The sequence below is a fragment of the Canis lupus genome, chromosome 20 (assembly GCF_003254725.2).
Source record: "Canis lupus dingo isolate Sandy chromosome 20, ASM325472v2, whole genome shotgun sequence".
NCBI classification, from domain to species: domain Eukaryota; kingdom Metazoa; phylum Chordata; class Mammalia; order Carnivora; family Canidae; genus Canis; species Canis lupus.
Genome location: NC_064262.1, coordinates 46,246,936 through 46,270,118, shown reverse-complemented (window position 1 = coordinate 46,270,118; position 23,183 = coordinate 46,246,936). Strand labels below are relative to the sequence as shown.

The window sequence follows — 23,183 nt, the reverse complement described above, 5'->3', positions numbered from 1 at the left end:
CGTCGCCGGGAAACCGCGGAAGTGAGGGCAGAAGGCGGGCGGGAAGGAGCCGCGCGAGGTCGGGCGCGCGGTGGGGCCTAGCGATACGCACGCGCAGGGGCTTTCCCGCGCTTGCGCGGACTGGGCCGCTGTCGCGCTACGCCCCGGAACGGCTGGAACGACGCAGACTACCGTGAGCCACGGCCGTGGCCGCCTCCCGCCTCCTGCGTCGCAGCCGGAGGGCCCGGAAGGCCGCGTTCTCCCCTGGACCGGGGCTGTGGGCGGATCCTCCCCGCGGGGCTGCGGTGAGAAGACTACGAGGTGAGGTGCGTCTGGGAGGCCCCCGGGCCGCGACGCCGGGAAGCAGAACCGGGAAGCGACGGGTGTGGCGGGGATGGAACCGGGCTCGTTGAGGTTCACAGGACCCTCCCGCTCGACGCAGTGCTTTGGTAGGGAAGACTCTGGGGCGGGGGACCTCCCCACCCGCGCCGGCCTCACCCTGCGGCCCCTCGGGGCTCGCCCGGCTTCCGTGCAGTCATTGGAGCGGCGCGGAAGGAGCGTCCACGTCCTGCGGGTGCCCGGCGCCTTCCTCAGAGATGCAGTTACCTCGCTTCTCAAATGATGACGAAGTGAACGTGTGCCGGTGGTTGGGGAAGAGAACGGTGACCAGCAGCAGTAAACGTTAGCGTAGACTGTGGACGTCCCGGTAATCCGACCTTCTGGAGATTGCCCTTGTTAATTAACACTTGATTGTACCTCCGCTCCCCCTTTTTTTTTTCTACGCAAATAAATGTCCATGTTTTAGATACATTTCTTTTTTTTTTGGTTACAAATGTATCGCTTAGACGGTTAGGGATTGCCTCCGGTATGCGAGATAGTGGTCTAGGCCAGGAATTGCCAAATGTATTCTATAAAGGACCAGAGAGCAAATATTTAGGCCGTGTGGGCCAAGAGGCAAAACTGAGATATCATGTAGGTACTTGCATAACCAAAGAGAGAAACAGCCCTAATATTTTTTATTGGTGGCCTTCAAAATCTAGTAAGTTTTTAAAATACGGGTCTACTGAGGAGGAGAATGGAATGCGCTTTTTTGCGGTTCTAAGTAGGTTTTTCCTGCCACTAATTGATTTTGCAAATGTCCACCAGTAAAGACTACTCCTGGTTCACAAAAAAGAGGCTGGATAGAATTGGGGCTGAACTCTGCTCTCCTGAGTGTGTAGTCTAGGAGGCATAAATCAGTAAACAAATACATCATTACGACGTTATTAAGAAAAACAGCAGGATTTTTGATAAGGAAGGAGAGTGGGGCTTGCTTCTGGGTAGTGAGGTTTGTACTGAGATCCTAATCAGGAGCAAGCTACGTGAATACTCCAGGCAAAGGGAACATACGGGATTGGTCTGTTTAGTAAGAAGCTCAGTAATTTGGATAGTGTGGGTATTTTTTCATGCCAGTAAAGAACTATATCAGGGTTTTAATTTGTGATCTGCCTTGGGTGGAATTCAGAGATTAAGCAGATTATTAAAAAAAAATGTGCATATATCCTCTCCGGAGGCAACTGCTGTGTCCAGTCTTTTGTCCTTTCAGAAATAAGCTCTGTACTCACAAGCACATTTATATATCATTATTTTGGAAATTGTTCTCGCTATACATAGATCTATCTCATTCTTTTTGATGTCTGTAAAGTGTAGATATCTTTTAGCTTTAACAGTTTTTTTCAAACTTAAATACATAGGCAATAGAAGTTGTTATTTTAAAAAAGTAGTGGATGACTAAGGAACTCCAGGCCCATTCAGACCTGTATCTCAGTAAAGGCAAAGCTTGGGTGTGACTGTCACCTTGTTTCCTGCAGTAACTGAACTGCCTGTGGTCAACCAGCTGAAGGCATGGCAGGAGGAATGACGTGGGAACAGAGAAAGTCCTGTTCTGTCCTGGAGCGGGCAGCAGCATTCCTCGGGCCTGATCGCATCACCAAGCAAGCCTCTGGTCACAGAGGAGTTGCCCTGGGGAGACAAACAGGAGTATTCCCATCCTTGGAGAGCACACTCCCAGGTAGGAGTTTAGACTAGTGTCTGAACCGTGGGGCCACATGCAGCACGAACTAGTCTCTGCGGGAACAGGCCCTGACTTGTTGGCGCTGCAGTGGCAGGCTACAAAGCCACTAGGTGGCTCCGACTGGATGGCTCCTTCAAGGTCTTACTGTGGCAGTGTGGGCCAGACCACTGCAGTGAAAGGCTACACCTTGGATGGCACCAGCTCCTCTTAGGAATATATGACAAAGGTGAGGAAAAACAAAACAGTTCACTTTATTTTGGCTGCTCTGCAGGGCAAAGGGCCCTGGCTTGGAGTCATACACTCCTGGATTCCAGGCTTGTTCCCTGGGCCAAACACAACTTTTGTTTCCACTTCCCTCTGAAATGGGGCTAATATTTACTTGGGTGTTGATGGTTAAATGAGATGTATGTAATACAAAATACGCAAATAAAATATCCTGAGAATCGTTAAGTGCAAGTCAAAACATTTCCATTCTGCTCCCCTCAAATTAATTTCCCTGTACTTTGCTTATTAGCATTTTTCACATACCTCCAATCTAGCATAGCGCTTATATACCACTTACTTAGTTATAGGTCTATAAATTAAGTCAAGTGTGCTCTGAGGCTTGTATCTATCTCAGTTTCCTATACATATTAAGTGTTCAGTAAATAATTGAACGAAAGGATTATGAACTGAAAGGATGTGGGCAGTGGTTTTAGCAGAAACTCCTACCCTTTAACTGTAACTGAAGAAAATTCTGTTGGGAACTGGTTTCTGAGTAATGTGGGGGGGGGAAACAGGCCCTGGAGGCCGACTTACTGTGTGAGTCCAAGTGACAACCCCTTTGAGCCTCGTTTTCGTCTGTAAAATAAGGTTAATAAAGCTTAACATAAAGGGCTTATGAGGATTGTGTGAAAAATCCACCAGTGTGTTAGGCACGTAGTAGGTCCTCAGTACTAGCTATTACTCCTCAGAAATCTGCTTCATATGCACAGCTGCCACACGTTCTTAGGTTTTCTGTGTTCTGTTCAATAAAGGCATGTTAATTGCCAAGCTGTGATTCTAATTTTATTCTACCATCTCATAAATTTACAGATCAGATGTCTTAATTTTTGGCTTGGGGGCGGGGGGGGAAGGTTGCAGTGTACTCTGATGGGAGAATCAAGTTGGTTTGTTCTTTCTATGTCTTATGTTTTGTTGGTGGGCACACTGAAGACAGGGTCACTCAGAAAGACCCTGACAAATTAAGACCAATCGTGATTCCCTGGAGACCATCTTTTATTTTTGGTAAATGCCATCAATGAATATAGATACAGTATCATTCCCACAGAAGTTTATAGCATTTAAGTCTTGAAAACAGGTGACAATTGAAAAAAGAATCCACAATTTTCAATTCCTTTAATAATTTAATATTTTATCCCCTTAAGGCTGTGAGGCCTTAAGGTATCCAGGTCTGGTTATGTCCCAGCAATAATAAAGGGCCTGTTCTATGGTGTATGCCAAATACACAGCAAAATTCAGAAATCCCAAGGGCTTCTTCACTTCAACATATTTGGCTTCTCTCCTTTGTAAAAAGGGTTTGATTTCCCTAGAACGAATGACTTAAAATAAGGTGCTCAAAAAGTCCACACCGAGTCTCAAAATAGTGAATGAACACTATTCAAAAATGCCCTCTGAGCCTCAGCTTCCCCTTCTGTAAAATGAAGGAGTTGGGTTTAGTTAGTGTCTCAGGCAAGACCATACCATGGATGGGTAGACAAATTTGCTACCACAAACCCCAGCAGGGAGGAGGGTGAGGGGAACAGAGCTGCGAATGTGCATGTGGGAGTGGGGTGGGGTTGGTGGGCCAGGGCCAAAGTGGCTGGAAAGCTGGCCTTCAGGAGGTCAGTGTCAGCTCTGAACCTTCAAGTCTCAAAAAGTATGTCTTTGTTTTTTGATCTGATGATTTGGTCTAATATGATTGTCTCATTCATTCCAGTGTATGTACTTGGCTGTAGATTTATGTACAGAATTAAATACCCCATTTATTAATTTATAAACCATAATAAAATGAGTCATTTCCCCTCACTAGCAGATCTTGCATGGGAAAAGGAAAACAAATGAATATACAAATTTTAGCAACATCAGGAATTTCATTAAACCTGAAAAGACGTGTAGTTGATTTTGGAGTTTGGTTATCTGTTCAAGGAGTCTGTTATTTTCATCATAAAGACAACCACTATAATATCTTTGTGCTGTAAAATTCACCCCATTTGTTGCTATATTCCCCAGTGAGAAAAGTTCAGCTATAGACCGTAATGCCTCTGGCAGAAGCACTCGGCAAGCTCTTTTCAAATACCTTCAGGATTTCTCCTTCCAGTTTTACACAGCAACTGTCTCAAAACTTGGGGCCAAAATAATTATAAAGCAAACGAACAACACGGGGACCTGAGGCCGGTGGTGCATAAACTCAAGCCAGAAGGGGACCAGGTGACCTCTCCAGGAACAGCCTGTTCATAAGCTGACAAAATAACCAAACCAGGAATCAATCATATGCTATGGTACCTCCTCTGACAGGAAGATGTCTCTCCCCAGGAGGTAAAGGGTGACCCACTATCCCATCTGCTGCTTGCTCCCCAGGTGCCTATTCGACGAGTTAGGCACAGTGCTGAAGGAGGACGGCAGACATCACCAAAGACTCACCAGCCAAGCCGGAGGTCCTCTCTGAGGGCAGGGTCCTCTTGTGATGCTGGGAAAGACGGAGAGCCTCACCTGAACCTCGGCACACAAGTTATCTGCTGGGGCCATATCATTTTCCTGATCTGTGATTTAGCCAAACCCAAATCATAGCTTGGTGCTTGCCCCTTCTCCCCTTCACCAGGACATGATTCAGATCCTAATGCAAACACTGCCAGATCAGGGCATGGAATCAAAGAATCACCTCCTACTAATGCTGAAATGTATCAAGACAGGCATTGCCAGTAGGAGCTTTTCTTGTTTTTAAACATTTAAGAACAAGAGGGTTTTCAGTCCATAAGCCAGTCCTCCCTCATGCGTCCCCCCCCCCCACAGGGAACCAAGGCATAAATATACACAACTACAAAATATTCCCTAGAAAAATGCAAGATCCTCATGAAATTAACATCTCCCCACCAAATATCCTACTAAGTCCTCACAGCAGTGGTGAAGACTCATCAGAAAAGACAACACAAGTATTACAGAAATAGAGTTTGAAACACTGACATGATTTCCTAATGCTCCTTCTGACAGCCCCACAGTCACTTCCTCCTCGCTATCCCCAGAGAGGAGAGAGACCCTGCTCTGGCAAGGGAAGCGAGTGCACAGGAGACGCAGCTGCCCTCCCTCTGGATCTGGACACAACACCGGCTCTGATGTGCAGGTCAAAGAATTAGGCTTCAGGTATTCCAGGCTTAATTGCAGCTTTTTTTTCTCTTTGGGACATTTGCCAGTAGCTGCAAACAGCTATGGGGTAGACCGGAAACTGGGTCTGTCTTTGTTTCTGGAGATGCTTTTAATAAACTCTGGCGCTCCTCTGCTCCATGCCTGCCTCAGCCCTTCACCTATCTGAGCAGTGAAATGGAAGCAGCTAGTTTGTCGCTCTCAAGCACCCTTCCTTACATCCTTTCCTTGGCCCCCAGGAAACCCTCTTGCCTGCTTGGAGGTCTGTATCCACAGCGATCTCACCCTTCCGGAGAGTTATTTGGAAATATTATCTGGAAAGCAGAACAAGAACTCTCAAATACATGACTCGGGGAATAAGTCCAGAAAGAAAGGTTAAAAACCTGGCTAAGATCTCCATACCAACACAGCCCTCAGATGATAGACTCCAGGAAGAAAGGGCCTGGGACACTGGAGCTTGAGGGCAGTGGTCCTTCCTGCGGGGCAGCGTCCTGCTACCCCCAGGGGGCAGGGAAGCCCAGGGTCTGCTGATGGTTATGCACCGTCCCCTCGGCTGGGTTGTACATTCACTGGTTGTCAGAAGTTTCTGGTACTGCTAGGGAGTGGGGGGAGGAGTCACACAATGGTACCGCCCTGCCCTCTAGACTCTACACGTCATAACGGTTCAAACTGTAGGAGTTTGGGTAGCTCTGCCGGCTGTACTGGAAGTGGTCTGTTAAGATGTTGCTGCGGCCATACTGATAGTCCCCGTGCTGGGGGAAGAGGATGCCATTGTGGGGTTTTTCCAGGGGGTTCCGATGATGCTCCTTACTGCTCAGGTCCCCTGTTGTGACAGGGAGGAGGTGCTTCCGGGCTTGCTGATTGGCATCGTACTTGGTCTGCAAGGTCAAGAGAGCAATGAGACAGTTGGCTCCTTCCCTAGGGCACGCTCACAGGACAGAAGGGAGCAAGTGGCATCTAAGCAGCCCTTCACAGCCCAGTGAAGCACTGACCCAAGCAGGCCTCAGGCATGGCCGGCCCTCCCTCTTAGCCATCCAGGTTTTTACACTGGACTAAACAGGGCCTTCTCGAGGAGACAATGAAATCCCTGACAAAGCCTCTGTGGACCCAAGAGCCACGGCTGGAGTTGCACAGACCTAGAATCATCTACATGGGAAAGGAAGACCGGGCCAGGTAGGGCCACACCACCATAAACCAGTCAGTGGCAGGGCTGAAGCCAGAGCCCCAGTCTCTTAGCTCCTGGTAAGGTCCCTTTCCTCTCCCCTCCACCAACTTTTGGTGCCTCCCTAGGTATCAAGGGGAGCCCCCACCCCAGACTCACTTTGTTGTATAGAAAGACCCCCAGGATGGCTGTCATCATGCCCAGGACGTTGGTGCTGGTGACTGGGTTTTGCAGCATGATCAGGGACACTGTGATGACCATGATTCTCTTGGTGGCATTGGCAACAGAGTAGCTCAGAGGGCTGATGAGGTTGAGGATGCTGAAGGCGATGACATTCTGGGCAAAGTTACAGAAGCCACTGACAGCCAGGAGCAGGAGCGTCCAGGGCCACTGGGACACATAGGTCTATAGAGATAGGAAGCAAGAACAGCACTGGGGTCATATGTTGGTCCTGGCAGAGGTGGGGGGAGGGACGCAGAGTGGCCAACTAGGGTCAGTGTTGGCAGGCAGCAGACCCAGTTGTGTGGTATGTAGTAACATGTGCTTCATATGCACCTCTGACAGGACACACTGCATGCACAACACAACGACAAATAATTAGTTCATTCCTACTGAGGATGGAGAGGCTCCCAAGACACCAAGCCAGGTGCCCAAAGGGTGTAGAGCATGATGGGAATTGAAGCTTCCCTCGTCCCTGACAGTGAACACTGGGAGCCCTGCGATTACCAGAGCAAGATCTGCTTACTGGACACTGTCTCAGTCCAATCAAACTGCTATAACAAATACCACAGACTGGGGTGGGGGATGCTTATAAACAATAGATACTTATTTCTCACAGTTCTGGAAGCTGGGAAATCCAAGATCAAGGAGACTCAGTGTCTGGTGTGAGCTTCCCGGTTCATAGGTAGGGTCTGCTCAATGTGCCCTCATGTGGTGGGAGGAGTGAGAGAGCTCGCTGGGGTCTCATTTTATAAGGACACTAGTCTTGTTGGACAAGGGCTCCACCGATAGGGCCTCCCAAAGGACCCCCCCTTTTTAAAAAATATTTTATTTATTCATTCATGAGACAGAGAGAAGCAGAGACACAGGCAGAAAGAGAAGCACGATCCCGGCAGGGAGCCTGATGCAAGACTTGATCCCAGGACCCCAGGATCATGACCTGAGCCAGAGGCAGACACTCAACCACTGAGCCACCCAGGTGCCCCACCTCCTAATACCATCATCTTGGCGGGGGGCGGGGGGGAGAGGGGAGAGGGTTTCAACAGAAATTTGGGCAGAGGGAATACAAACATTCAGACTGTAGCAGACACGATGCATTCTATAGGATGGGGAGGCCCTGGGAAGGCAGCCCTGGAGAAAGCAAAGAACCTAGCAATACAAGAACCCCAGGCTAGGAGCCAGAAGCCCTGGGTCTGCCCTGTCCTTGGGAGATTCCCCACCCAGTCCACTTGACCCTTTAAGTCACACTCTCTTCCTCTGTGCAACAGAAGAGACTGATCCTTGTGAGCCCACACAATGCTGCTGCTGTGAAGATCAAAGGGATCACGGTGTGAAAGTGCTTTAAAACAACCCCAAGCCAAAAACAAGTTATCAGAAATTTGGTAACCATCTGACCCTCACCAGAATGAGGCACTCTGATTAAGGGGGCTGAGAAGCTAAGAACCCACAACTAGCAGACATCTGGACCACAGAACAACCCACTCCCTGCCCCACCTTCGAGTCTCTGCTGATCCCAGAACAGGCAGCAGGCAACAATCAGATGGCTGCTGCCCTGGCCAGAGGGCTGGGGATGCCCAGCACTGAACATTTATGGACATCTATTCAGGGCTGCAGCCACACTCCCATGCCTCCCCACCTCCCCCAGTCCCACCTCGATACCAGTCCTGGGGAACCAGAGGGAACCAAGAGGCTGTTTCAGGGCAGGGCTGCCAGGACAGTGGAATGACCTCAGGAGACAGTACTCTGGACATGGACATCTGAGCATACAGCAGTCTCAACACCCAGTGTGGCTCAGTCAAAGGAGCAAAGCCACAGCTGCTTGGCAGCACCTGCTCTCTGCATCCCAATTCTCAGGCTGCATTGGCACTGGTCACAGGACACAGCAGGGTCCCCCAGGAATGGTGGCATTTAGTGGCCCTGCCAGGATGGGAGCTGAAAGTCTTCGAATGGCTGCCTGATTTCATCTCCACCACCCTCTGAGAGGGAGGGATCATGAGGTCCTCTCAAAGGAGAGCGGGATACACTTAGATGACCTGCTCAAGGTCACCCCGACTTTTGCCCCTAGTTGGTGTAACAGCCTCTGTAAGGCATGTAAGCCCACCAGCATGCTTTTGTGGTGAGCTGGCGTGTTCTTTCAGGAGTCCTTCCCTGAGGTCACCAATAGGGACTCAGGAGCTATTTTTATAAGCCAGCCAGCTTGCATAGATACCTATCTTTCAGGAAAAAACCCCAGCAAATCCAGCTTTTTAAAAAAATTTACTTACAATGAAGTCAACTGACATGCAATAAAGTCAAATGTGTCTTCCTCACAGTGCACAGTTCCATGTATTTTAACACCTGCACTGATTCACGTAGCCAACACCACAATCAGGATTCAGAACCGCTCCATCACCCCAAAACACTCTCCTAGACTTCTTTGTATGAATCCCCTCCCCTAATCCAGGCAACTACTGTTCTCCTTCACTCTAGATTTGTTTGTCTTTTTTTTTTTTTTTTTTTTTAAGTAGGTTCCATGCCCAGTGTGGAGCCCAGCATGAAGCCTGAACTCATGACCCGGAGACCAAGAACTGAGCTGAGATCAAGAGATGCTTAACCAACTGAGCCACCCAGGTGCTCCTAGGTTTGTCTTTTATTTAATTTTTTATTTATTTATTTATTTATTTATTTATTTATTTATTTATTTATTTATTTTTATGATAGTCACAGAGAGAGAGAGAGAGAGAGGCAGAGACACAGGCAGAGGGAGAAGCAGGCTCCATGCACCGGGAGCCCGACGTGGGATTCGATCCCGGGTCTCCAGGATCGTGCCCTGGGCCAAAGGCAGGTGCCAAACCGCTGCGCCACCCAGGGATCCCTAGGTTTGTCTTTTAGAGTTTGTCCTATAGGTGGAATGATACAGAATGGAAACTTCTCAGACAGGCTTCACTCAGCAATGCCGCTGCCATCCATCCAAGTTGTCCTAAGGAAAAGTTGGTGATGTTTTTTATTGCCAAGTAATGTTTCATTTTATGAATGTACCAAAGTTCTGGGTTTTTTTAGTCCACTTACTTGTTAAAGGACACTTGGGTTGTGTCCAGTTTTTGGTGGTCATGAGGTCATGAGTGGAGCTGCTATGAACATTTGTGTGCAGGCTTTTGTGGGAACCTGAGTTTCATTTCTCTAAAATTAACACACATGGGATGCCTGGGTGGCTCAGCAGTTGAGTGTCTGCCTTTGGCTCAGGGCGTGATCCCGGAGTTCCGGGATTGAATCGCACATCGGGCTCTCTGCATGGAGCCTGCATCTCCCTCTGCCTATGTCTCTGCCTCTCTCGTGAATAAATAAAATCTTAAAAAAAAATTAACACACAGATGTGAGATTGCTGGGTCATATGGTGAGTGTTGTTTAACTTCAGAAGAAACTCCCAAATGTTTTCTAGGTTGGTTGTACCATTTTGTGTTCGCTCCAACAATACATAAGAATTCTAGCTATGCTGTATCCTTGACTTAGTATTTTTTTTTATTGTAGCTATTTTAATAGGTATGAAATGGTATCTCATCATGCTTTTGTTTCTCTCTAGTGACTAATGATGTTGAACTTACCTTACCTGCCTATTTATATGCCATCTTGACATCCTCAGAGGGAAACAGTCTGTTGAAATTTTGCCTATTTTTAAGCAAGTTGTTTTCTTAACTCTCGAGTTTTAAGGGCTCTTTATGTATTCAGAACACAAGTCCTCTATTGTTTGCAAGCATTTTCTCCCAGTTGGTAACCTGTCTTTCCCTTCATTTAATAGTGTCTTGGGGATTCCTGGGTGGCTCAGCGGTTTAGCACCTGCCTTTGGCCCAGGGCGTGACCCTGGAGTCCCAGGATGGAGTCCCACGTCAGGCTCCCTGCATGGAGCCTGCTTCTGCCTCTCTCTCTCTCTCTTTCTCTTTCTCTGCCAGGGGGATTCATGATATGTCTATCATGAATAAATAAATAAAATCTTAAAAAAAATAGTGTCTTCACAGAGCAAAAGTTTTAAATTTTGATGAAACTCAATTTACCAATTTTTTCTTCATGGACTTCACTTTTGGTGTAATGTCTAAGAACTAATTCCAAGTCATGAAGTTTTTTCTCTGGTTTTCTTCCCTAAAGGTTATCATTTTAGTTTGTCTTTTTTCTTAAGAGTACGCTCCACACCAGTGTGGGACTCAATGCGAGTCTTGAACTTACAACCCTGAGATCAAGACCTGAGCTGAGATCCAGAGTTGGGACGCTCAACCTACTGAGCCATCCAAGAGCCCCTATCATTTTTGCTCTTACATTTAAGTCTAGAATGCATTATGAGTTAACTTTTGTATAATGTGTGAAGTCTAAGTCAAGGCTCAGATTTTTACACATTGTTGTCTAATTGTTCCAACACCATTTGTTACAGAGACTTACTTTTCCCTTTTATTCTCTATCAAAAGTCAATTACTCAAATTTGAGTGTGTTTAGTTTCACACTATTCTGCTCCACCGATTCATGTCTCTTTGCCTTCACCAGTATGTTCCTTTATACAAAGTCTTAAAATTAAGTAAGATGATTCCTCCTAGTTTATTCTTTCCCAGACTAATTTTGACTACTGTAGTTCTTTTATCTAAGTACATTTCCCAATCAGCTTTTCTATGTTAAAAAAAAATGTAGTATCTATCTGTCTATCTACACACACACACACACACACACACACACACACAGATATAAGGCAGACCTTGGCGATATTGCAGGTTTGGTCCCAGACCACTGCAATAAAGGAAATATTGCAATAAAGCAAGTCAAGTGAATTTTTTTCTCAGTGCATGTATGGGTTATGTTTACACTATACCACTGTCTATTAAATGCACAATAGCATCTGGTCTTAAAAAATATGTGTGCCTGGGCAGCCCCGGTGGCTCGGCGGTTTAGCGCCGCCTTCAGCCTGGGGCGTGATCCTAGAGACCCCGATCGAGAGTCCCACGTTGGGCTCCCTGCATGGAGCCTGCTTCTTTCTCTGCCTGTGTCTCTGCCCCTCTCTCTCTCTGTCTGTCATGAGTAAATAAATAATCTTTAAAAAAAAGTGTGCGTGCCTGAAATGTACAAAACTTTATTACTTACAAATGCTAGCCATCATCTGAGCTTTCAGTGAGTCATAATCACTGATCACAGATCGCCATAACAAATATAATAATTTAAAAGTTTGACAGATTACAAGTATTACTAAAATGAAACATAGACACACAGTGAGCAAATGCTATTTGGAAAATGGCACCAATAGATTTCCCTGATGCAGGGTTGACACAGACCTTCAATTTGTAAGAAATGTATTATCTGTGAAGTGTGATAAAGCTAAGCACAATAAAACAAGGTATGCCTGTATAGATTAATGTATCTCAATTTTTTTTCATCATCACCTTTTCCAAGGGGAAAAAATTTCAAGTTAAAATTCAAGCAATTATTTATAATTGAGAATAAGATCTTGTGGGACATCCAGGTGGCTCAGTGGTTGAGCACCTGCCTTTGGCCCAGGGCGTGATCCTGGAGTCGCATGATCGAGTCCGGCATCGGGCTCCCAGCATGGAGCCTGCTTCTCCCTCTACCTGTGTCTCTGCCTTCTCTCTCTGTGTCTTTCATGAATAAATAAATAAAATCTTAAAAAAAATAAAAGAGAATAAGATCTTGTTGGTTAGAATTTTATTTCACTTTGAATCTATTTCATTTCTTTTTCTTGTCCTATGGCACTGGCCAGGATGTCAAGTATGATGTGGAATAGGCATGTTGAGAGTGAACATCCTGAACTTATTCCTGAATTTAGCAGGAATACCTTTGATCAGGCTGAGGGAGCTTCCTTCTATTTCCAGTTTGTTGACTTTTTTTTTTTCATGAATGTTGTTGGATTTTGTCAAATGCCTTTGTCAGTTGATATGAATGTGATTTTTCCTTGTTAGACTGTTATAGATTATATTGATTTTCAAATATTGAATGTCTTGCATTCTTAATTTAAATCCCATTTTGTCATAGTGATGTTTTTTATATATTGCTAGTATTTTGTTAACAACTTTTGCATCATTGTCCACGATGCAACCATACTGGTTTTGTTATATGTCCCAAAGTGTTCACTTGTCTTCTGTTTTCTAGAGGAGACTGTATAGAATTGGTATTTATTTTTCCTTAAGTGTTTGGTAGAATCTGCCAGTGAAATCATCTGGACCTGATGATTTCTATTAGAAGGTTTTAAACTGTGAATTCAATTTCCTTAATAGCTATGGGACTATTTAGATTATCTATTTCATCTTGGGTGGGTGAGTTTTTGTAGTTTACGGTTTATAAAGAATTGGTCTTTTCATCTATGTTGATGAATTTATGTATATAGAGTTGTCAGTATTATTCTTACTACTTTAGTATCTGCGAGGTCTATAGTGATACTCCCCCTCTCATTCCTGATATTTGTAATGTCATCTTTTTTTCTTCTGTCAGTTTTGCTTCAGTTGAAAATATTTTCTATTTCCTTTGAGGCTTCCTCTTTGGCCCATGGATTATTCAGAAATATGTTGTTTAATTTCTAAATGTTTGGAGATTTTCCTATTACCTTTCAGTTACTGTGGTCAGAGAATACTAGTATGTTTTCAGATCTTTTATTAAACTTTGTTTTTATGGCACAGAATATGGTCTGTCTTGGTGAATGTTTCATGAATACCTGAAAAGAATGACTATTATGCTTATTGTTGGTAGGATGTTCTATAAATGTCAATGAAATAGATATCCAGCTGGTTGATGATATTATTCAGTTCTTTATTCTTGCTAATTTTTTATAGTTCTGTTGGTTCTGGAGATTCTATATTTGCTAGATATAAAATTATGTGTTGGTAGTTTCAGTATTCTAAAAATGTTATTTCACCTCTTTCTGGTATTCATGATTTCTTTCTTTCCTTTTTTATTTTTTTTAAGATTTTATTTATTTATTCATGAGAGAGAAAGAGAGAGAGAGAGGCAGAGACACAGGCAGAGGGAGAAGCAGGCTCCATGCAGGGAGCCTGATGTAGGACTCGATCCCAGGTCTCCAGGATCACGCCCTAGGCTGAAGGCAGTGCTAAACCGCTGAGCCACCCGAGCTGCCCTCTTTCTTTCCTTTTAAAGATTTATTCATTTATTCCAGAGAGAAAGAGTGAGTGAGCGAGAGTGTGCAAAGGCGGCAAGGGGCAGGGGGAGAAACAGAGGGAGGGAGAATCCTGAAATGGACTCCCTGCTGAGTGCAGAGCCCAACACAGGGCTCAATCCCAGGACCCTGAGATCACATGAGTTCAGGTGAGATCACGACCTGAGCTGAGTCCAAGAGTTGGCCACCCAACCAACTGCACCACCCAGGTGCTCCTGGTGTTCATGGTTTCTTTTTGTGTGTGTGTGTGTTCATGGTTTCTAATGAGAAATCCAGTCACTCAAATTGCTGTTCCATAATTACTGCACATTTTTCTCTGGCTACTTCCAGATTTTTTGCTTGCTTGTGTTTTAATATTTTTTCTCTCTGTGGGTCAAAGGGGATAATTTTTCTTTATCTATTTTCAAGTTATTGACTCTTTCCTCTGTCATCTCCATTCTACTATTGAGTCCATCTGGTGAGTTTTTATTTTTATTTATTTTTTATTTATTTTTTATTTTATTTATTTATTTTTTTCATCTGGTGAGTTTTTAAGTTGCTGTTTCTAAATTTCCAAAATTTTCATTTGTTTCTCCTATCTTCCATTCTTCTCATTTGTTTCAGGAGTATTTACCCTTACTTCCTGGGACATGATTATAATCGTTGCTTTGAAGTCTTTGCTCAAGGGGCACCTACCTGGGTGGCTCAGTTGGTTAAGCATCTGCCTTTGGCTCAGGTCTTGATCTCAGGGTCCTGGGCATTCTGCTCAGCAGGGAGCCTGCTTCTCCCTCTTCGTCTGCCCCTCCCTACTGCTCCTGCTCTCTCTCAAATGAATAAATAAAATATTTAAAAAAGGTAAAGTCTTTGTTCAATAATTCCAACATCTGTGTCATGTAATTGTTGGCATCTGTTAACTGTCTTCTCCTATAAGACTTAAAATTTCGTGGTTCTTCATATGCCAAGTAATTTTGGATTATACCATGGACATTTAGAATATTATAAGATTGTAGGTCTTATTTAAATCCTATACAGAATGTTGATATTTTGTTTTAGCTTGGTTGGGTTTAGGCTACAAGCTTGACCAGCCTTCTGTGGGCTGTGGTTCCAATGTGAGTCTGTTTTCAAAGCCTTTCCAGTGGTATGTGGCTCCATCCTGAGCGTGCACTACCGAGTGGTCAGGCTGGGATCGGGGCAGTAGTCTATCCCATAGTTCAGTTTCTAAGTCTTTGCTATGCTATTAGGATCAGATCTTTACATGTGCAGCTCAGGGGTGAGCCTAGGATTTCATGGTATTTTATGAGGTCACTTTCCCAAGTTCTTCCCTCTCCATGATCTCCTTGGTATTTGCTATTTCCTAGAGTTCCCCTTTTCAGTCCTCTAATCAGAGAGCTGGGGCTTAATGACCCCACTCTGCTTTGTTTTTTTGACAACTGCACCTCCACTTGGGACCAAGCAGTGGGCAGATAAAAAGAGAAAAATTTACACAATGACAGTTAATCCTACTCTGACTGCAGAGGGTGGTTGCCCTCGTGTGGGACCCTGCTGCCACTACCACCACAGGATTGGCAGGGGCCTGAGACCCAAGAGAACCAAGAAACAAAAATAATAGAAATCCCCAGCAGGGAATTTCCCTCTGAGCAACAGGAATCCCCTTTCCCATTCCATGATCCAGAAGGAGAGGGCTTCTTGCTCTGTTCTTACCCAGTGCCTACTTCTGCATTTTGGGCTGCCTCAAGCCCAGGCTATAGATACAGGTGGCAAAAGAGAGGCAAACTGACTGCTAACTAAGCAGTAGACTGAAATCTGGTCTTCAACCCCAGCCTGTCCACTGCCCTTTACTTTCCAGTTCTCAAACAGCTGCTTCACTCATCCTGTCCAAACTTTAAAATGGGGCAGCCTGCTTCAGAGTCTGGTGATCCCCACCTGGCTTCAGCCAGGCTGTCAGCAGTGGGGCTGCCCATATGCAGGAATTACCCATTGTAGCCTTTGGTTCTTGGTAATGTGGTAAGTTGCAGACTCCAGAGCATGTTCTCCCATATGATCCTTCTTCCTACCACTATAAACCACAGGACTGGGACAGAACTAAATCACCTGACATCTATGGGAGACACAGGGCAGAAAGGAGGAGCCCAGATAGGTGGGAACACTGCCTTCAGACTGCAGCACTGTCAAATACTGTGTGCTGCTAGAGCAACTACTAGAGCATACAAGGGCCCCATCAAGGTAAAAAATACATATGGCCTCAAGAAGGGAAACAGGGGATGCCTGGGTAGCTCAGTGGTTGAGCGTCTTTGGCTCAGGTCATGATCCTGGGATCAAGTCCTGCACCAGGCTCCCCAAGGGGCCCTGCCTCTCTCTCTGTGTCTCTCATGAATAAATTAAAATCTTAAGGAAAAAAAAAAAGAAAAAAAGAAACAGGTAATTAAAGGTATTCCAAAAAAGGTAATCACTAGAATAAAACTAAAAGTCCCTGAACACAAATAAAAACAAAGTAACCAAAGCAAAACCTAGAAGTACATATTTGTATGCATGTATTCATATAGACACCAAAGAGTTGTAACATAGGCCAAAATAAGAGAATTGACACCAAACCTATCAGCAATATTTTGCAGCCAATAAAAAGAATGAGAAAGACCTAAATATGTCAGTAGTAAGTGATTCCCCAGACATATCATTGAGTGAAAATAGCAAGGTGCTCTTTTCTATCTATAAAGTCACTTTCTGTGTAAGGAAGAGAAAGGTAGGTATACAGATTTGCTTATATTTGTCAAAAGCAACACTGAAAAGGTAAACCAACTGCATAAAAATAACTACCTGTGGGGGAAGGACAAGAAGGGGTGGGGGAGGTGACGGACTGAAGTCAGACTTGGAATAAACTTTCTCATATCATCTGGCTTTGGAAATACAAAAGTCTGACAAATTCAGTGTGGAAAAAGAAAAGCAATGCCTAAAAATGGAAAACAAATGGAAGCAGATGAACCCAACTGGGCAAGCTAATGATACAAGCACATTGTAAAAATTACTTCTGTTGCTCTTAGAACACAACATTCCATAGGCGCCTTGGGGGCACAGTTAAGCATCTGACTCTGGATTTCAGCTTAGGTCATGATCTCAGGGTCCTGGGACTGTGCTCCACGCCAGGTTGTGTGTTCAGTGTAGAGTCTGCTTGGGATTCTCCCTCTCTCCCTGCCCCTCCTCCTGCTTCTGCTCTCTCTCTCCAAAATTAAAAAAAAATAAAAAAGAACACAGCATTCCAATTGTACATCTTTAATGGAACATGTCCTAAGGACAAACAGAGCAGCAAAGAAAGCTTAAACTTTTCTCAGTATTCTACCTGCAGTTGTTCTGTGGGGATTCTCGCTCTGCAGCGATAATGTGTGTGTAGTAGAGTCTCGTACATGAATAATTGGGGTATGATAAGCAAAGAACAAACACTGCAAGGAACCAAGTGTACCAGAAAAGATATAAATTTAAAAATCACAGCACTTATAAATTCCATAATGTTAAATCAGAATTGGAGTAAGTTGGTATGAACCCTCCCCTCTGCCCCAAGAGGACCTTCCTAACTTGTCACCGCAAAGACTCAAAAGCAAAGACAACCTCACAGTGGTGAGCACACACAGCACTCACTGTGTCTCTAAACCACATTCTCTATTACAAGCAACCCAGGTTCCCAAAGGAGTGGCTGACTGCAGGCCAGAGACAGGAGACGTGCAAGAGGAGAAAAACATACATTCTGCTGGGCCCAAAAGCTGCTGAAGGCTGACCTGTGCTGTCGGAAGGACAGGGAGCCCATGGGAAGGACTCCGTTGCCCTGGACAGGATAATCTGATTATGAAGAGGAAGTGTGCAACTGACATAGGAGTCCACAATGATATTGAAAAAAAAAAAAAAAAAAAAAAGAAGGCCCTTCCTTCACTACCCCAACCCTACCCCCCTGCCAACTCACTGGTTAACATTTGCAGTAAGCTAGAACTCTTCTCTGAAAATTGTTAATTGAAAAAAAAAAGGAGAAGCACTGACCATTTGTGTACTTCAAGGTAACAACTATTCCTGGTCGATGATGGAAAGCTCTTTGCAGAAAAATTACAGCTAATCAATAGAAGAAGTTAGAATAGAGTGGACAGGAAGTTAGAATAGAGCCAGTCTCCTCAGCTAGAGACTGGAGATAATGGGCACTATGTCTACAGGTAACGATAACGATTAAAGACCAATGTCAAGAACCTCATCAGACCTCATTAAGTCCTAATACACATTTGCTCCTCTCTCTAACTCATGCTTGGAAAAACCACGCCCACCTTTTCCTTATCACAGTCACCTGCGTGTCTAGTGCATTGTCTGGAGGCTGGCCCTGCAGGTAGGTGGTGGGCAGATTCCCTTTCCTGTGCTCAGAGAGCTATGGGTGCCTCCATAATACATGGGAATATGGACAGAAATGACACTGACAAAGGAATCCAGCAATGCAAGTGCAGTTTTAACAAGTCAGAGTGAGATCTGAACCAGGCTGTCGAGACAAGAGAGTAGCCCATGCTGGCACTTTTTTCTTCCTGATGCCACTGGCTCAAATGCAGCAGCTGTCGACACCTGAGATCTAGCCCGCTGGAGGAGGAAATGCAAAGGAAGCCAACTTCCTCGACTACACGAAAAATGAGTCATGACAAAGCTGAATGTTAAGAGGGCTGGCTGTCAGGGGCCCCAAATGTCAACAAAGCAACTACTCTGGAACTATTCAAGAAAAGGGTGTTGTTCACTGCGCTGGCCAACTCACCAGGTCACTGCTGACCAGGAAAGCTGAAAGGTCCACCAGAACCCACGTGGGAATCATAAAGAAGACAGCGTGACAGCCCAAGATGTTCAGCAACCGGAGATGGTGGATCCGTGAATCTCTCAAAACCTAAAGAGAGAAAAACCTTTTAAAAAGCCAAATGAAAAAAAAAAAAAAAAAAAGCCAAATGAGGGGATCCCTGGGTGGCTCAGCAGTTTAGCGCCTGCCTTTGGCCCAGGGTGCGATCCTGGAGTCCCGGGATCGAGTCCCACGTCAGGCTCCCGGCATGGAGCCTGCTTCTCCCTCCTCCTGTGTCTCTGCCTCTCTCTCTCTCTCTCTATGTCTATCATAAAATAAATAAATAAAACTTAAAAAAAAAAAAAAAAAGCCAAATGAAACTCTAAGTGGCAAGAAGGGCTCCGGTTACCCAGGTCCCAAACACAGTGACTGTACATTAGCCCCTGACATCTGACCTTGACCACCAAACCTATGAGTGCACCTGCAATGAGACAAAATGCCCCCAAACAAATATGAAGGACTGAGAAATAGGAAAACAAAACAAAACAAAAACCCAACAACACTCAGTACTGGTGAAGCTGCAGTGAAACACGCACTCCGAAATCCCGCTGGTTTATGTCTAAATTGGCATACAGTGGTTCTAGAATACAACCAGGCAAAGTATACCAGGAGCCATAAATATCTCATATACTCTGACCCAAGAATGGTAAGCCTTTGTAAGGAAATAACTTGCAGACAGAATAATGTTATGCACAGAGATGTTCATTACTGTGTTACTTATGATGAAGAGTTGGAAATAGCCTGCATTTGCAGTAGGGAAATTGACTACATGAACTGTGGTGCCAGAAAAGAGTATATTACAGGATTTATAGCAATATTTTTTAATGATATGGGAGAATGTTATAATAAATGAGCAAAGCAAAAATTTGAAATGAATCTATAATATTACAATTCTAAAAACTGTACAGAAAAGCCCCCTAGCATTAATAGTTCTCTTCAGGGACAGTACTGTGACTTTTTCTCAGAGTGGAAACCCACAGACAGGGGGCAGTTCTTTACTGATTTACTCATCTCCAGCACCCACTAAGTTTCTGAGTTTTGAGCTGGGGGGGCAGGGCAGGGGGCGCTTTTCTATTGTTTTCACATTGAGCATATGCTAATTTTATTATAGGTAACAAACTCCAAGAAAAAATGAAACAAATACAAAACCAGTAGAAGGGCAACAGGATTTTTTTCTTGTTCCAACACCACAGAAATCCCTACTTGACCACTTTTTTACCTGTACCACCCCCAAATCATCAGGCATATCCCAGATGGTGCCCAAATACCTTTTTGGAGAAAATATTCTGAAGCGAGAAGCACAATGTGGCAGCAAGGGCACTGATGAGCCCCCACATGTCGAATGACAACTCGGTGACGGTGGCCAGCAGAACGCCGCTGATGATGGGGATGAGTGACAAGTATACCTGCAGGAGGAGGGCAGGAAGGGCTGATGGCCAGAGTTGAGCTAGGCTGCCCAATACAGATGCCTGGAGGAAAGCCTCAGCTGCTCTCCCCTCCCTCAGCAAAGGGACTCCACCTACCCCCTGGGCATCAGCATTAGCTGTGGCAGTGATGCTGGAGGGGCGAGAGAGGCATATGGGGCAGAGTACCTGGGCCAGGGCTGTGTCACTGTGTGCAGCCCCAATCTCTGTATCATCACTTCTATTAGGAACTGGGGCTGGCCCTACCAGCTCTAACCAGCTGCCACTGCCAACGTACCAAGGTATAAAACCCCAATCCTCCAAAGGCTGGCCAGGTATCTCTGATTTTAGTCTTTTCCAACATGCAGCAGTTACCCTTGGCTGGGACACTCCCTCTACACCTTTTCTGTCTAGAGACCTCCTTCCCCCTCAGGTCTCAGTTCACAGACCAGGAGAACTTTCCCCAGCGCACCTCCCCGCTCCCCGCAAGACCCTGTCAGGTCCCCGGGTGCCTGGGGCTTTCTCCGCCCACTGAAAGGGCCCATCTGCATCCTTGTGCTCTTTTAGGGCAAGTCCTTGTTCACTGCTCTGTCCTGATGCCCAACACATAGCAGGCATCCAATAAGTGCTGGCTGAGTGAAGAAAGAGTGCCGTGGCACGAGGCTTTCTAGAAGGTCCAGACTTTCCAAGGCCTAGTGTATGCAATTGTTCTTGAGCTCTGGTGGCTAAATGGCTCCAAACTTCCAGGGAAATGGGATCCATTTTTGATATCTAGTTTTTCTGACTCCCAGCTCACCCTCCTCCTACAAAGGACACTGAAGCACTGCAGAAATTTTCGGAGGGAGGGGTGTGGGCTTCTTATCCATCCCTGGAGGATAGAGCAAAGGCTCTGGACTGTGGGGCCTGAATTCCGGCTCAGCTACTATTGGCTGTGGGCCTCAGGCACTTGACTCACCCCTTTACAGTCCCATTTCTTCCCATGTGATCAAGAATGACAATAACCTGCCTTATCTGTCTCCTAGGCTGGGTCCATACATATTGCTTTTATCATTAGTCTTTGCCTAGGCCATTCCTCAGTCCCTCCTCACTGGGTAAGGTGCTGGCTCCTTGCCCAAGCTGGGTACAATGTCCTGTACAACAAGGAAACCTGATAAACATGATGTGATACCGAGTGATGAAGCTGCACAACTCCCAGGCAACTCCGACCTGGGGAAAAAAGTCACACCTGACATCACCCTGGGGGCAGGCTACAGAGCACACCCGGGTCCTTGCAGAGAGAAAGCTGGGCTGAACCAAAAAATCAACCAGAGGTGGCCCAATTTCCATAAGCCAATCCAGGGCACCGCCACTCTGGGTTACATAAAATACAGGATGCCAGAAACCAACCATCTAGAAAAGAAGTGCTCTGTCCAGCATGAAATGGATTCCAGCTGGGACAACAGGAGTCCCACTTCCACTTAAGGAACAAGGCTGTCTCTGGCTGAAGCCACAGCTTCTCTCGCCCCAAGCCAGGAAATACCCTGGCTTGGCATCTTGAACAGACTCTGGATTGTGCCCAAAGCATCCTCCTTATGCAGTCCTAGGCTCTGCATGTTGCTTTCACTTCCCTTCCCAGACACTCACAATTCCTGGTTGTTTCTATTTCGAAGACATTGCTGGATTTTGCCCAAATCAGACTATTTTGACTGGCATCTCACTTCTGACCCCAGAAGTCCCCAACCTGACTACTGTCACTTGCCAAGAAGGGAGACTTCATCAGAGTTTCAACAAGGCGTCAGATGTTCTATCCCTGGTCCCCCTGGAGGGGCACGTGATGGCTGGCCATGATGGGACCAAGTCATTGCCTACCAGCAACCACACGTCGGGAATCAAGACATAAGGGAAGCTGGACCCAAGAGGGGCATCCCCGAGACCACAGAGCAGAGGTAACTCAGGGACGTACATCACTGCCTCCAAAGCAATTACAGAACATTTGCAGTAAAGGGCCACCAGAAGCCTCCAAGCTGACTTCCTGATTTGAGAGGAAACCAGGAGCCTGGACCACGTCACCAGCTGGGCACCAGCCAGGAAGCCCTTGGGGCCCCCACCTGCCCAGAACCCTCCTGGGTTACCTTGGTGCTCTGCTTCTCCTTCATGATGATCCGGGACAGGAGAACCACCCAGATGGGCATGGTGGCCTTGACTGCAAAGAGAGGCAAGGGGCTCTCAGGGAGCCGCCCCAGTCCCAGAACCCACCCTGGGACCCTGCCCCAACTCCACGAGTGCAATGGGAGGGCTTGGCAGCTCTTCCAACCCCCGCCAGCCTACCTGGGGAGGGGCTGTGGGATTGTGATTTGCCCTGCTCAGCTCCCAGGTCTCTCCTCGGCCACTTCCTTCCCCAAAACCCTTGTGCGAGTCCCTCCCCTGCTAAAAGCCTTGCTGGCTCTCAGCCTTCCTGACACAGGCGGACTTCTCTCAGGCCGTCGGGCCACAGCCGGGCCAGCGCACTCCTAGCCGAGCGCCGAGATCGCGGGCGCGCGCCCCGGCCGCCGCCCCCCGGCCGGCCGCGGCACCCACCGGTGTGCGCGTAGGACACTGGCACCTTCCAAATGCTGACGTGCGCTGACACGGACGCGAAGTATTTGCCGAAGGCGAGCGGCAGCACGTAGCGCGGGTAGAAGCGCGGCGGCAGCAGCGGGCCCGGAGACGGATGTGGGCCGGGCCCGGGGCCCGAGACGGGCGGCGCGGGGGGCACGCGCCAGGCGCGCAGCAGCGGCGGGAGCCCCGCGCACAGCGCCAGGATGTGGCACAGCGACACGGTCACGGGGAACGGGAAGGCGCTCAGGATCACCTTGTTGACCACGTTACCGCCCGCGCTCAGCGCGTACCACAGGAGGCACAGCGCCGCCACCCGCGCGCCCTCGCGCGCCCCGCCGCCGCCGCCGCCCGCCGCTCCCGGGCCCCCCGCGCCCGCGCCCACCGCCGCCGCCGCCATCCTGCCCGAGCGGCCACCTCTTCCCGCCTGTCCGACGGCCCGACGCCGGGCGGGGGCG

At 46.7% G+C, this 23,183-nt stretch overlaps 1 protein-coding gene and 1 long non-coding RNA gene across 12 annotated transcripts; one reads left to right on the top strand and one right to left on the bottom strand.

Moving 5' to 3' along the window:
* The first annotated feature begins 30 nt into the window (after positions 1-30).
* LOC112666687 (uncharacterized) lies at positions 31-12,149 on the top strand. Of its 10 annotated transcripts, none has more exons than XR_007404249.1 (8): positions 31-305; positions 515-685; positions 1,830-2,258; positions 4,631-5,410; positions 7,411-7,476; positions 7,643-7,770; positions 9,299-9,411; positions 9,492-12,149. It is a non-coding gene; the product is annotated as an uncharacterized LOC112666687 (long non-coding RNA). The 10 variants fall into 10 exon arrangements; XR_007404248.1 differs by having other exon boundaries at positions 4,283-5,410; XR_003140936.3 differs by having other exon boundaries at positions 31-300; positions 1,830-5,410.
* Positions 3,272-23,183, bottom strand: SLC35E1 (solute carrier family 35 member E1). 2 transcript variants are annotated; one of them, XM_049098024.1, is made up of 6 exons: positions 22,708-23,179; positions 22,263-22,333; positions 20,017-20,154; positions 18,674-18,799; positions 6,732-6,977; positions 3,272-6,288 (listed from the first exon to the last, which is right to left on the bottom strand). In XM_049098024.1, the coding sequence occupies exons 1-6, from the start codon at positions 23,123-23,125 to the stop codon at positions 6,058-6,060; spliced, it is 1,230 nt and encodes a 409-aa protein (XP_048953981.1). In that variant the 5' UTR covers positions 23,126-23,179; the 3' UTR covers positions 3,272-6,057. The 2 variants fall into 2 exon arrangements, with proteins under 2 accessions (XP_048953981.1, XP_048953982.1); XM_049098025.1 differs by lacking the exon at positions 18,674-18,799 and having other exon boundaries at positions 22,708-23,183.

Coding starts and splice junctions, on each gene's coding strand:
- SLC35E1 (XM_049098024.1), bottom strand. CDS start 23,125: ATGGCGGCGGCGGCGGTGGGCGCGGGCGCGGGGGGCCCGGGAGCGGCG. Junction 20,155..22,262: donor AGGAGAAGCAGAGCACCAAG/GTAACCCAGGAG, acceptor CTCCTCCTGCAG/GTATACTTGTCACTCATCCC. Junction 6,289..6,731: donor GGGTCTTTCTATACAACAAA/GTGAGTCTGGGG, acceptor TTGACCTTGCAG/ACCAAGTACGATGCCAATCA.